Source organism: Semicossyphus pulcher, unplaced genomic scaffold (genome assembly GCF_022749685.1).
Source record: "Semicossyphus pulcher isolate SPU_LCO1_2020_fin unplaced genomic scaffold, fSemPul1.0.p SCAF_16, whole genome shotgun sequence".
In the NCBI taxonomy this organism is placed as follows: domain Eukaryota; kingdom Metazoa; phylum Chordata; class Actinopteri; order Labriformes; family Labridae; genus Semicossyphus; species Semicossyphus pulcher.
The window spans coordinates 2,369,435-2,385,144 of NW_027211670.1; the positions used below are offsets into that span (position 1 = coordinate 2,369,435).

The window sequence follows — 15,710 nt, forward strand, 5'->3', positions numbered from 1 at the left end:
AAGATGACAACAATCCTGCAGCAGAATAATCCTGTTTAAATCGATCTGAAATAAAAACCATGACAGCGAGAGCAAACGTCACAGAACTTACAAAGATTTTAGGGATGTAAAGAGTTTAAAGATACTCCAACAAACCACATGAACATAAAAACAGTGTATGCACTTTATTTCTGCTGCAGATGAAACTTTAAAAACACCTTTCTGCTCCTGAAAAAATAAAAAGTGTTCAGAGTTTAAATATTTGATCGTGTTTCTACTTTCACATTTTGTTATCAACAGGTTTGTTTATTTATGACACAACCTCACTGATGAACTGACATTAAAACAACAAACACATGTAGGTCGTGGTGCACAGTTTCTCGGCCTGTTGTAGTTTGTATTCTTTTCATTTGTGTGGGAAATCTCTGGACTGTTTGGGCCGATGTGTTTCTCAAAGGAAGTTACATGAAGGACAAATATAACAGTGACCACTGAGACCATGAAAGAGAAAACATGGCCGCCGTGCTGTCAGAGACACTGTAATTACAATCAGTCATAACTCACACAGGCTGCAGTCCTGTGAGAGCAGAGACCTTCTCCTCGCGCTCACAGTGACTTCACTCTCTGAGGTAGCGCTGCTTTTACTTCCACAGACTCTTTATGCTTTAATCAATACCAACTGCTGTCTGATTACCTGTAACAAAGGCTGATGACATAATAAATATCAATGAAGACATGTTTGCTCACAGCTGATCTCATCTTTCCTCTGAAACACAAACCTGATCCAAACACGACTCCACGGCCGCGCTCGGGCCGGTCGCTGATGATGGTTTCCTCCATCACGAGCGTGTCTGTTCTGGTTCTGCAGCATCACACAGCTCAGACACAGCTCGCTGCCTCTCTGGGACTGCAGATATCTGTCCCTGTCGTACCTCTATCTGATGTTCAAATGAATCACTGTCTGAGAATCTGCTGAGCCTTTGCAACTGTTGCTACACCATCACACTTTCTGCTCTCCAATGACAAATATGGAGTCAATCAGCTTCTTATTTCTAGTCAGTCACTTGTTGATTTTAACGACGAAATGACACAGTAACCAGCAGATTGTATCTGTTGCAAGCTAATCAAGCTAAATTTAGCCCCATGGGTCTGCAGAAAAAGCTTTTTAACTTAGCTGCTCCCTGAAAGTTGACTGTTCCAGAACAGCCCGAGTCAGCTCACCTCCTCTTGAAAACACACAGACTCGGTCGTTACAACTGTAGAAGAACAAAGCAGGCTGCAGGCTGAGCTGCTGCTCTCGTCCATCACAAGTGGAAATAACGTCTTATGTAAACCAGTAAAGATTCTGATTGAAGCAGCTTCATGTTAAAAATCAGACACTGATATTTCTTAGCTCTGCTGCAAGGCTTGGCGGGCTGCAGGCCGAGCTGCCGCCAACATGATCTCAGCTTCTCTCTCTGATAAATTCAGATGCTAACGTCTGGCTAACATGTAGATATTAAAAACAGTGATGTCATCTGAAAGTCTAAGAAAGAAGGAGGAAATGTTTTAATGTCCATCCGATACATGGCATGCTTTGTTAAAGACTTTATATTTATGAAAATGACCCAAGTCTTTATTCTGAATCTGATTTGACTGACAGTTGAACACAATCTGCTCCCCACCCCGTGTGCTGTCTGTTGGTTAGCTTGTGGTTTTATTCTTGCTTTGCTACGTCCTTCTAAGTTCATGTAAAGATCTGCACCATCAGCATCATCAACTGAACAAGTACATGTGCACACCAGATTATTCGCGAGGGTCGTAACGGACGCATTCAGTTGTATTCAGTATTAATTCATGAGTGAGCTTTTGAGGAATCTATGGAGGTGAATTGTAAGTTAGGTAGCTTTAATAATGACACCTGAGGCCGCAAAGACTCTTTAAATGCATTAAACACAGTGTGTTGATCCAGGCCTGTCATACATGCAAAGTAAAATGAGAAAACTTTGCTGTCATTTTGTGCTTTATGAATAAATATACATTATTTTTGTCCAGTTTGTGTCTTGTTAGCTCCGTGCTCGGGAGGAGAAGTCACTGTTTGTAGCCCTTCCATGTTAATTATGTTTGTGAAGCTGTGATTGGGTTTAGTGAGCAGCCATGTCTGTGATTGCTGCAAAGCCTCCTCCTCCTCCTCCTCCTCCACCTCCTCCTCCTGCTGTAATCAGTTTAATTCATCTCTCTCCTGCAGGCACAGGATCAAATTTCCTTGCAGTAACTAAAACTAACTTCTTTTTCTGGAGACGTTTGAATGAACCAAACTGTGGCAGGCTAGAGTCTCGTGTGTCTCTGCAGAGTCTCTGCGCAGCCTCTCGTCGTGTGTTAAACGGCCTCGGCCTGTTGTTTTCCTGCTAATCAGCTGCAGATGTGTTCAGTTTGCCTGCTCGCTCTGTTCTTCAGCTGGGATGTGAGCTCACACGCTGACTCTCAGTCTGACTGCAGAGACGCTCTGTTGTTCCTCGTGTGGCTGCAGCTCGGCCTGTGATGGTGATGTCATCGGCTGCTGGTTGTGAAATATTTGAGGAAATGAGAACCTCATTGACCCGAGCTGAGCGCGGCATGTTTCTGCTGCATGTGTTGTGCAGCCTGATCTCAGAGGTTCTGATTTATCAGCTTTTATCTGCAGATGATTTAAACGTTCGCAGACCCTGAGGGATAAATCTTTGTTTTGGATCTGACAGGGTTTAAGATTCTAATTTGTGGTCTTTGACACTCACTCATGTTGTCTTTTCTTTCTCTGTTTCCACAGAGGACAGCCTCTCTGAGTCAGCTCCCCGTGGAGGACCTCAAAGACCCCCTCCCTCCTCAGTGGAGATGCTACATGTCTCCACAAGGGCGGCGATACTACGTCAACACCATAAACAATGGTAAGAGTCAAAGAAATACATTTAGCTGTTTTATAGGGACACACACTTAAAGAAACTTCTATGAGTATTGATATTAAGAACGCAGCCAGAGCCATGATGTTGTTAGCTTAGCTTAGCAAAGAGAAAGATTCAGGAGCAAGTTAACAAGACACAATGTTCAGAAAGAAACAACAACCATCGTGCTTCAGATACCTGCTGTGTTTTTGTGCAGTCTGTTTACATACAAAGTCAATGCAAATATAAACAGGTAAACTAACATAACACTGATGCAAAAGCCTCAAAGCGTGGAGATGTCTGAGGATACAGCACACGGTCCAACCAAACCCCATTCAAAAAACAGTCAGTTTAAAGTCGTGTTCTTGTCGTCTTGCAGACAGACCTGACAAAGCATGAACTCAGCCTCTTTACAAACCTGCATCCTGATGTAGTTATTTCAGCATCCTCTCAGCCTGTTTATTGTCATTAAATCTCAGTAACATCTGTTTGTTTTGGCTTCATAGCGCTGTAGTAAGACAGATCTCAGCTTGTTAGATACAGTGAAACTGCAACTGATTTTCACGGCCCATCAAAAACAGTACAGTTATTACCCATTTGATTGAACTGAGCCGTTCTGACTCGTACCAGCTGTACTTCCTGTTGTGGTGAAATCAGTTTCCTGTGTTTTGAGGAATTTCACCAAAAGTATTTTAGTGCTTGCTTTCACAGAAAGTCAGTGTTTAATAGGGATGATGGCACAAACGACAGGAACAGTTGTAATGAAAATGAGCAGTTGGTGAACTGAGCTGCTGTCAGGATTTTACTGAGCCTCTTGAAACCACGTACACGTGGTTTTGAACTACATTTTCTAATGTTGCTCTCAGTTGGATTTTTTACCTTCTCATAATAAATCTGTTTGTACTGTAGAACTTAATGAAGCGCTGCATCGTGGTGCAGGGGCTGGTCCCTCGCATTTAGAAGAGTTGTAGTTCGAGTCCCGGTTCAGATGTAGTGGGCCCCTCTGTGTGTCTGCATGTTCTCCCTGTGCATGCGTGGGCTCCCTCCACTTACTCCGACTTCCCCCCACAGTCCAAAGACATGCTCGTTAGGTTCACTGGCCCCCCCGCGACCCTGAACAGGATGAGAGATACAGGTAATGGAAGGATTGGCCACGATCAATCATATTGTTTCAATCAGGTACAGCAGGATGTTTATAGCACAGATCCACTTTGTTATTTAGAGTAGAACACCACGTCTCTGAACACAGATATGCAGACATTACAAATGGCAGACAGGGTAAGATGCTAAAGATTTAATGCCTTCAGCAAAAGTGACATCGTGTTTACATCGAGTTTACAGAAAAGATGAGTTTAAGCTTTCCAGTCTGATCTGTCACTTTGCACTAAAAGATGTCCTTTCCCCACCCCTACATACACTCTCATTTAAAAATAAAGCAATATTTTTTATTACAAACGTCCCGTCGAGGAGCTTAAAGTGATCGTTGATCCAGTTAGACTCTGTCTGAGCAGTGTTGATGGTACCAGTGAGAGACAGAGGGCGATGAACGACTGATGCTGCTGACAGAGCCTCGTTTCTGTCAACACAATCACCACTCAGTGTGTCCCTGAACCACACGCACACACACACACACACACACACACACACACACAAACACACGGTGTCATGGAGACGGCTTAATACCTCCTCTGTTCTGCAGCCTGTTTACTGTCCCTGTGTGACCTCAGTGTAAAACCTGACTGATGATTCTAATATGTCCTCTTGACTTCTCTCGTGTTCCTCTGACTTCAGCAGCTTCACACTGCTGCACAGTCACACTCCACTGTTTCATATTCTGAAGGCCTGTTTCCATCACAACGCTGAGCGTCATGATTCTTCTCTTAGTGTAAAATATTTCACTAACAAGATCTCACCGCTGCACGGTTTAAAAGGAGTTTATTAGGAGTATGCTTAAGGGTCCAGGTAAGGAGGGACGAGAGGGGACCGAATGGGTCGAGGTAGCTCGAGACTCAGGGTGGGGGTGCGTCTCAATGTCCTTACTGGTTCGGCATCCTCCAGCAGTTCCTCTGTTGAGACATGAGAGAGGAGGAATGGGTTTTGGGGGAGGGAGGGGTCCAACAGCCCTCATGGATGGATGGTAATTAATCAGGTCACCTGTGTCCTTCATCTAAGCAGGCCTGTGGTTTAACAGTCACTTCAGAGTGCTCGGCTCTCATCGTGGACTCAGCGGTCACATTGTGGCCATGAGAAGGATCTAGAATTAGACGAGGACTCCACCCAGCCTCGAGGCCGGGGGAGTCGCTCCTCCTTTTCCTCCTTTTCTCCTCTTCTTCTCCGTTTAGATCAAACTACATGCTAAATGTCAGCAAGTTAGGAACAAAGAGTGCGTTTTGGCCTCCTGGATGATTTTAGATTTGTTGTTAAAGACGATTTAAGATTTAGATAACTTCTCCTTTAGTCTCTGTTTTAATGAGGAGGTTTGATCTGTTTCTGTCTGCATGTCAGAAATAACAAAAAAGAAGCTGCTGGAGCTAAAAAGTTGCACAATATTTCCAAAGAGAGAAGATTTTTTTATCACTTTTAAAGAAGCAGAATATTTGCTGTTGTGTTGTGAAACCTGGAGGTGATATTAGATATGTTCTGTCTTTTCTGCATGATGACTAAATCACACACACACATGCACACACACACACACACACACACACACACACACACACACACACACACACACACACACACACACACACACAGAGTTTTGTTTCAAACATCTGATAACATTTCTCAGTATTTTTAGCGCCTCTGTTTTAGCCGCTCTTTGTTCCGCTAAAGTTCAGCTAGATGAGATACCATCCTGCGTGTGTGTTTGTGTGTGCGTTTGTGTTTCTGCATCGTCATAGTAACAGAGCAGTGTGTGTGTGTGTGTGTGTGTAGGCGGGGGCTGCCTGCCCGTGTGTTTTCCTTCCTGTGTTGCTGGGTGCAGCCGTGTGGTTTGTGCCACCCTCTCCACTGCTCCCAGTGTGACCAGTGAGCCGCTTCAGAAACACAGCACACCAAAGAGAGACATGAATTCAATCTGAAACGTAACATGCAAACACATTGGTCGTCTCAGAATGATCAGGGAGTAAACAGGACGGTCAGACAGGACTGAACAAGAACATGAAAACATGTTAAAGAAGCAATAATTAATAATTCTGTGAGAGGATTTGTTTGACCCGTCTCTCTCTCTCTCTCTCTCTCTCTCTCTCTCTCTCGTGTCCACCAACGAGCATCAGTGAAACACTGATGTTTAACGTGAAGCTGCTTTATTCTGTTGTCCTGGTTATACCTGCATACTGTAAATACTGGGTCAGTGTGTTGGAGCGGAGGAGATGTCTACAGTTACTTCAGCTCTCATTACAAAGCTTGTGGATGATGATCGATGCAGGAGTCTTATAACAAACAAAGCGCTCTTAGCTAACTTTAGCGGCAGCTCAACTCCCAGCTGCTCACAACCTTTTGAGAAACACTGAATGCCAGTGCAGCTCTGTCTGCATCTCTGCCAGCACCAAGCTGCTGTTGTTTGCTATCATCATGTGATAAATGACCTGATATCAGTTCTTCAGAGCCGCTCCAAACACTACTTGGAAGCTGTTATACATCCTAAGATCTGAACCGTCTCTGATGGCAGCACAGCGCAGCTTTCTGAGTTGATTTCGGTAAAACAAGTTAATTTCTTTCTGATGGACTAATGACTATAAAGATGGCCGACGCGTCTCCAACTCCCCTCGTTTTACATAGTGAAGCCTGACCCCAAAGGAAAGTTCAATGGGTTAGTCAACTGTAGTGTTAGTGTTAGTTACGTCTCCTCTCGCCGTTCCTCCTCTACTCTGCTACTCGGGAACAGAACGCTGCAGGAGCCTGATTGGTCCACAGAGCCGTCAGTCTTTGTTTGCTAATTTTGTCCATATTCCTGAAGACCACAGATAACGAGATGCAGTCTGTACTTGCCTGCCTGTAAGCAGAGGTGTGTTTACGTTGTATTTCTATGACACTCACCCCGCCCACTCACAGTCTCCACTCAGTGTTTTCCTGAACAGCTTCAGTTTGATGCTGCGAGGAGATCCCTGAAGCGCTGCGTGTGTGTGTGTGTGTGTGTGTGTGAACGAGTTGTGATTGATAAAAAACACAGACAGGAGGCAGTGAATGCATCATGAACCAGTGTCATATGGTCATGAATAAAGTATCTGAATGTCAGAGCGAACTGGGTCATCCCTCCTGCTCTCTGCTCTCTGTCAGGAAGGTCTCACTTCACTCACAGCGTGGTTAGTAAGAGTAAGCTGTTCACTCACTCGCTCACTCACATCAGTCTGATCCTGTGAAGTTTGGAAAAAGAAAACGTGGTTAAAACTGGCTGTTGAATCAGAGCAGCATTATCTGCTGTCTTTATGTTGCACAGACTGAATCCTCCTGCAGCTCGTTACCGCACACGATCTTTGACATCGTGATTTCACCTCATTCAGAGCCGTGAAAAGGCCGACGAGCTGCTCCACGAGGGTAAACTGACGTGCTTCATATTCCACAAAGAGAGACGATACAGTCAGTTTGAAATGATCGACATCCTTTCAGGCTCGTCTGATGAGAATCTCATCTGCAGGTGTTCATCTGACAGGTGTCTGATCTTATCTCACCTGAATAAAAACCAAGAGTCAGTAACCTGGAGCCTGAGGCTGCTCAGGGGTCAAACAGGAGAGTGTGTTGCATTATCTTGTATGACTAATGCTCTACAAATAAGGTCTTGATGAAGTGTGGCCTGATATAAATATGTTTAACTCTATAAACACTGGAGAATATTTGTCCATCATCGTGCTTCAACAGCTCTAAAATAAAATCATCATTAGCTTGAACCTTCGTTCTTTCTGCAAAGCAGACACCTTTGTCTTTCATGGTATCATGTTGTGTGTTTGTTGATTGCATCATAACGCTACGTTTCCTGCCGTGAAAAGTTCAAAACGTGTGGGCGTTTGAGACTCTGCCTTTATTATCATGTTGCACATTTGGTCTCTATTTACAGATGCTACATAAAAATATAGAATCTGTAGGCGTGGGACAGGAAGTGCTCTGGTTTCTGGTTGTAGTACGTTTGTAGTCCGAGTAAGACTGACCAATCACGTATCAGCAGGCTGCGGCGTATGCAGGAAAAACAGTCCACGTGGAGAGCAAAAGTTTCGTATTAGTATCTATAAACAGACAACTGCATGCTAACAGCTAACAGCTATCTGTTCTAGATCTAAAATTCAACTAGAGAGAAATTCCCTTGACACTGCGTCACGAAAGCCATTCAGCGTTCAGCCAGATTTCCTGACTTCCCTGAATGCATCATAAATGATGGCTCCGCCCTCCGTCTCATGTTAAAGTAGTTTCCTTCTCCTCTTGAGGACAGACCTGACAAAGCTTCATGTTGACTTGTTCCTAATCTGCATCATGATGTTGTTATTTCAGCAAACTGAAGAGCCGTTAATTAAAGTCGATCACAAGAAAATCTGTTTCTGTTTGGGCTTCATCCCGCTGAAGTAAGCCAGAGTGCAGCCTCTGTGTAACTTACTGTTTACAGTGAAACTGAGACTCAGCACAGACAGATGAACGGGCGCTCCTCCAGGGGATGGGACAAACCAAGAGATGACAGCGTTTATTTAGCAGACATATCTGGAGGGAGAATTTTACCTTCACTTTGATCTGAACACACGGTTGCTTCTCAAGCTGCTGACTGGACTGTAAACAATGCAGCGCACGGAGAAGGACGTCTGGGCTTGATCGCTAAACGCTGGATACACCATCACTCCCAGAGGATGTATCGTCTTCAGATGTTAGCAGAGGGGTTCATTTGGTGATGACATCATTACATCACGTGAAAGGGTTGTAAACATAGGATGGAAAAGTGCAGGTGCTGCAGGAGTTGTCTTTGTTACAATGATCTTAAATCAAAACCATAATAAATATTGAAAAGCAACATAACTTTCATAACCTTCAGGTTGTTCAGGTCTTAGAGATATGAAGCTTTTAAAATCCTCCATGAAAGGACTTTAGGTTAAGGACCTGTTAAAGTAAAAATAATGGAATGAACTGAATTTGTTGTTTCAGTTGAGCTTCCTGCCTTTCATTCTGCTAACGTGTGTTTATCTGCATATTAAATGTAACAGAAATCCTCCGACAGTCACAATAACAGACATCCTCTCTGATATAAACACATTATGTTTGTTTTTCTGCATTAAAATCTTCTATTTCTCACAGTATCGATTAGTTTATGACAAGCTAACGGAGAGAAATCGATGCATTCAGGGACATTAGGTAAAGTGTTTATCATCAAACATGAAGGCCGGCCCCTCTCCGTCCGCCTGCAGCTCTTCTCCTCTCCATGCGTGTCATCCGAGCCGATGGTTTGGCTCAGTTTTCCTGTTAAACCGAGCCAAGCCGAGCAGAGCGAGCCAAACAGAGCCAAATGAAACCAGAGCTCTTTGCATGTCCGTGCCTCCTCTCTCTGTGCTGACAGTGAAGGGCTCATTGAGCTCAGCGCCGTGCAGAGAAAGCAGTGAAATCAAAGACAGCACTATATTAATGTCTGTCATCTTATTGTTCCCATGTTCTCCATCTGTACCAGCAGAGGACAAACCAGGACAGACGGCAGAAAAGAACTCAGTTTACTGTCTGACGTGTTTCTTTTATTTGGTTAGAAACTTGTTTCTGGTTTTTGTTGCTTGATAAAATAATCGTAGATGAAGAGAGGCAGCCGAATGTTGTCCAGGACTTTACCTTCCGATGGACCTGAGCATCAGGTAGTTTTAATCATTTAACCTTTAGGATGATTTTTAACTATTTGCAGTGAGGTGGAAACAAATATGATGGTTTCAGAGATCAAGAGTGACTGTTGGTTAAAACACGAATGCACTAAAGGAAAGCAGGTCTGGGATCAGCGTTCTTTACCCTCATTGTGCAGAGAGTTCAACACTTCATGATTTCATCAGAAACAGCCAGTGTCAAAGGACACTTGCCATCGGGCCTATTGATTTAAAACTGGAGTATAACAGAGTTTTCTCTGTGAAACCAAAATATGATGCTGGTGTTTGTTTTTAACCCAAACCATCGTCCTTCTTACACCTCGCTGTAAAATACAAAACAAGCACTTTAGTTATAGTCGGCACCGACATCGCTTGTCTGGGTCGATTCCTTTGCTTTGAGTCGTCGCCTGACGTGCACCTCCTCAGAAATGTAACGACATGGTGCAGACGTCAGCAGCTGTAACTGGTCCACTTTGTAGCTTCACACCGAGACTACAGGACACTGAGCTTGTTGCTAGTTTGTAGCTGCTACAGCCTGTTAGCTTCCACATGACACTCAAATTTGAATGGTGATTTCCGGCCGGGATTTCTGCTAGAACAACTGCTGTCCAGCATTTATTATCTCAACTTTAATACGATCCTCTCAGGTAAAAAGCTGTAAAAAGAAGCTGTAAAAAGCTCAACATGGCGACACAGACACACGAGCGCACAGGTAAAAATGATCATAATGGTGTCGGCACGTTACATGGGGTCTGTGTGGATTCCAGACACATATAAATCAGGCTGGACTGTGAAAATGTTCTGAGTTTTAAGGGACTCTCAGGTAAACATATTTAGCTCAAAATGCTAACCAAGCTACAGCCTGAATCAGCCCAGGTAAAACAAGCCACTACACACAGGACAGCTGTGGTCTCATTCTGCTTCTTGGTTCATTTTTTCCTTGTACATTTCCACCAGGTGCATGATGGTCAATAATCTCCACAGGATGCTAGTATGCTAGTTGTAGTTTCATAAAAAGTGACCCTGCAAGATATCCAGTCTGTAAAATCTGTGGCTAAATGTCTTTAGACGTGAGGGGGTCCGACTGTAGTCTAAAAGTTTCTAGTGTTTGGTGGACTTTACAGAAGACACAGCTCTTCAGTATTTCTCTGACTGTCGTGACAAACATGAACTGCTCGTAGAAATCACAACCTTAAAACGACCATACTTTGTTTTCATTTCTTTTGTTTTCATGGTTTGCAGCCATGGATGAAATCACTTCTTTGTCTTCATCTACGTCCTTTTCTTCTTCACTTCTTTGTTGCCTAAAAATACATCTAAACACTGTTTTAATAATGTTACAGACTTGGACAGCGAGTCCTGCTCCTCTAATGTCATTGTTCCTCTCCTGATCACTCCCTCAGAGACGACGTGGGAGAGACCGTCGAGTGCACCTGGGACCCCCAGAACTCCCCTCAGACACAAGAACTCCCTCCCAGCAGGTACTGAACACCTCTCTCTCTCTCTGCATCTGAACTCTCCATCACTTCAGCTCCCTCCTGTTTCAAGAGCCCCGAGGCCGTGAATTCTCTCAAATTCCACAGTGGCACAAAGCAGCCGCTCATTCATACCGAACAGACACTTCCTGTGACTAATTTTATCTGAAGCCTCGACCGCAGAACTGAGACTCCTCTGTCTGTGTTTGGCTCTGCTGTAAAGGCAGAGAGACAGAGAGAGCCAGGAGGGTCTGTGACATGCTTCCCACTCCTCTAAACGCTGGGAGCAGAACCCCATTCATTTTATCTCCGCTTTAAGAAGCAGCTTCTGGTTACAAACCAAACAGAAACATCACTACTCAGATACTGTGAAGTGGACATTCACGGTGAAAGAAAAGGAAATGCTCACGAATCATTTAGGTTTTAAACCTTTTCATGCATTCATTATTGAATCAGGTTTATTTTAAACTTTAAGCTTTTCATTTCAATGTATTGTTTTTTAAAGGGAGTTCTGCATCTTTTCCCTGCAAATCTGAGAGTATTAATCAGTGTTGGTTTGTAAAAATGTTAAAGTGTAAATATGATCATAACTTACAAACATTGAGGAATATGGCTGCAGGTTAGACTTTTATCCAGCCACAGAAACATACAGACCAAACAGTGCATTCTCCCTCGATCAGCACAAGTTCACGGTTCAACTGCAGACACCACCAGACTAATGAAAAGTCTTTCTTCTCCTCTGTGTCCCTCCCTCCCTCTCTCTCTCCTTCCTGCTCAGTGAATGGATTTCACTCAGGTGGGAGTCCGTTGCATCATGTGGAGCACTCACACAACAGTCTGGTGAGGAAGAGCAGCACAGAGCCACAGGTGAAACTGTCTGACTGTGATTATTCTTCTTCCCTGACAACGTGAAACACACACAGAGCAGTTTGAGGAAAAGTGTTGAGTAATCATAAACTGTGGCTGAAGGATGTAAAGTTTCCATTGAACCATGATGAACTTAGATAACCGTAATGATGTCAGTCCCAGAGAGAGCTGACCGAGCTTGACTGAAGGACGTCTGAAGGACTTAATGCATTAGTTCTAATATCCAAAGATTGCTCCTTAAACCTGGAATGATATAAGGAAGTTTTGAATGAGATGTGTTCATCCTGCAGCAGTGCAACAGGCTGTAATGGCTGCAACATAATCCTTGATGGATCAAAGGTCGTCCCCTAAAAGTTCTTGTTGTTTCCACTGACAGTCTCAGATTGTTATTCTAAGTGTGTGACAACATTACAGAAAGGATCCCTACAGAGATAGACCTTTTTGTTTAAGATGATTGTTTTAACCACAAACAGACGTTACATCGCTCTCTGCAAACACACCAGACTCCATTGGCAAAAGCAGTGATTTAACAACACAGGACACAGGAGCTGATCATTTACATTGTTTGTGTTATTATGTGTTACAAAATTATTTTGTTAAGTCCCAACTAACTTACTCAAACATCAAAGTCACTTAATAACCCAAACAAACTAACCGATGGAGACAGTGGTGGAGCAGCAGCTCCTGTGTTCTGCGAGGTTAAATGACCGTTTTTGTCAATGGAGTCTGGTGTCTTTGAAGAGAGGCATCTAACGGCTACCTGCGCGTTCTTGTTTTAAACAGCACTCAGCGTAATGATGCCAAAAGCAAACGTGATGAATAGATAGATAGAAGCTGAGGTTTTCTGCTGCAAAAAGAATAAAGACTCTAGCTATTTTAGTTTTTAGTTTAAATGGATTTAAACAGGATTATGCGACAATAATTGCCTCTGGGAGAGTCCATCATCAGGGTTAAAGCTCAGAGACAAAGAGGACGAGGAGAGGGCCAGGAGGAAAACAACAGAAAGAGTGAGAGAGAGAGAGAGTTTTAACCCTAACCAGACTCCATTAACAAAAACTGGGATTTTACCTCACAGGACACAGGAGTTGCTGATCTACTGCTTCCTTGCTCGCTTAGTTTGTTTGTCTCATTCTGTGACTTTGGTGTTGCTCAATTTGGATATGACAAAATATTTGTGTAACACACAATAGCACAGAAAAACTAACTGATCGATGCAGCAGTAGACAAAAAAAATGCTGTGTCCTGTGAGGTTAAATCACTGTTTTTCTCAATGGAGTCTGGTGTGTGCAGAGAAAAACAACAAGAACTTTTAGTGGACGACCTTTGATCCATCAAGGATTATGTTGCAGCCATTACAGCCTGTTTCACTGCTGCAGGATGAACACATCTACTGGATACATTGAAACTTTTTGCACCTATAGTCCATTTAGACGCCAAATATGTAAAAACCGGGCTCAGGATTAAAAACAGACTTCCGCACCTTAGACCTTTTTCTTACAGCATCTCCACAGAGTCATAAAAACACAGCCTGTTCGATAATAACAACATTACTTGATGTTTACTTTCCACATCTCAGCAGATCAAACCCCCGCTCTCTCTCTCTGTCTCATTATTAGAGGAGCGGCTGATGGAAGTTAAAGCAGATTAATCCCTCCTACAGTATCTGCTCCCCTGATCATAATTAACCAGGATCCACCCACAACTTATCCACTCAGTATCCTCGTCTCTCCCCTCACTGCAGCTAAAACACACACACACACACGCAAACACAGACGCTCAAAAGAGACAAACACACTTTATACTGCACATTTCAGGTCCTGCTCGCTTTAAATCTTGTTTTTTGGGGAAGAAAGGGCGACAGGAACTTCTTGTTCTTATAAAATCACTTCATATTTTTACTTTTTTCCTCATTTCTGTGCCCCTCTAACACTCTCACATGGTTGGTTTATCTGAGGACACTGAAATGACTATTCTAAGTTAATGTGTTGGCAATCACAAACACAGAGAGAGAGAGCCAGCCATGCTTTGCTTTGCTCTGCAGAACTATCCTCCCTACTCTGCACAGCAACACACACACACACACACACACACACATACACACACATTTATACACACCAGCAGCAGCAGCAGCAGCAGCAGCAGAATCAGAGTGAACAGCAGACAGACGCTCTCAGCGCTCGCCAGGAAAACAACTGTGTTTCTGTGTGTGCGGGTGACGGTGTGTGTGTGCGTGGAGCGGTCATGTCTGACACAGAGGACGGAGGTTTTGACGGAGCGTCCTTCTTCTTCTCCCCGCAGAGTCCGGGATCAACGTCGCCCACCAGGAAGCAGAACAAGGAGACCACGGTCACGGTGAGTGGATCAACTAACTGCAACTCTTAACTAACCGTGAACTTGCTGCGCTCACTACAGGAGCCCCGCAGGACCACATTTCACACCAGCAAAGGAGACATGAAGTAGTTTTACCTGTGAGATTTGAGAGGAAAATATTGGTGGGATTCATTCTGTCAAATGCATGTTTGCTGCAAAAGTTAGGACATAAAACACATAAATACACATATTCAACACCTGAGGATAAACAAACTCAATGTTAGCTATAAAACAGCTCTTCATGTGTTACATTATCTACATGTCCTATAAATTCCCTGATAAGAAGAGTGTTCTGCTTGTTTCAGTTGCTCATTGAATCACAGTGACATCAGCCCCTCCAGCATCCAGACGATCTCTGTTGTCAGCTCGTTGCTTCCTGTTTGGCCTCAGTAAACAGCACAGACTTTTATTTTCTCGGGATCTTTTCCTCACTGTAAATGTTAAACCGCATGCTCTCGCTCTGCTTCCATGGCAACCAGAGTGATGCTGTTGATAAGCACATGGTTAGAACAAGAAACATGAGAGAGGTGAGGAGACTGAACTGATGCAGAGAACGAGTGGCAGATTTACCTTGTGAAAGCTTTCTATGATTTAAACAACAGGGCCGTCTTGTTTTTAGCTGACGACACAGTGACACAGTGTGTCCGGCCTCTGTGGCCACCGAGTGTTACATGTAGGTGGCCGGCTGTGGCCAGTTTTATTACAATACAACGCATTTACATACATACCAATTCCTTCATGTAAGCCAATGACTGTATATATAGATGGACGATGTGTCTCCATCTGCTCTCATTGTATGAAAGTGATGACAAAATAGCCCCTGTGATAGGCGTTGCCATCTTGCGATGGTGACGTCATTTGGAGCCAGAGTCTGCGCAGTAGAGATCGGCGAGTGAAGCGGCCGTAGCCACTTCCGCTAACCAAAACACACACTTAACTTACCGACAAAACGCCGGCGTGTTTAACAGCAGAATAGCTTCTCTGTGTTGGTCTGAGGTTAACATTCACAGGTATGGAAGCTTCACTGACTGTAGTGATTGTTTTAGTTATGTCTCCTCTCGCCGTTCCTCCTCCACTCTGCTAATCCAGAACAGATCGGCTGCAGGAGCCGGATTTGTCAACAGAGCTGTCAATCATCATTTTATAGCATCAAATAACTAATTAAAAGTAAACTTGTCAGAAAAATGAACACTTGGACATAAATCAGCATGATAAGAACTAACTATAATGACAGAAACCATGTTTGAGAAAAATGTATTTGACGTGTATTTTGATTTTATAGTTTGACTCATGTTCCATCTGTTAACATG

The 15,710-nt window shown here is 43.6% G+C and overlaps 1 protein-coding gene across 1 annotated transcript in view; it reads left to right on the forward strand.

Moving 5' to 3' along the window:
• Positions 1-15,710, forward strand: part of LOC138594018 (growth arrest-specific protein 7-like) — a 62,303-nt gene that overhangs the window by 18,756 nt on the left and 27,837 nt on the right. Inside the window, exons 2-5 of the mRNA XM_069665108.1 lie at positions 2,765-2,882; positions 11,092-11,169; positions 11,942-12,030; positions 14,329-14,382. Of these exons, the coding sequence (XP_069521209.1) occupies positions 2,765-2,882; positions 11,092-11,169; positions 11,942-12,030; positions 14,329-14,382 (339 nt within the window). The remainder of the gene's footprint in view (positions 1-2,764; positions 2,883-11,091; positions 11,170-11,941; positions 12,031-14,328; positions 14,383-15,710) is intronic.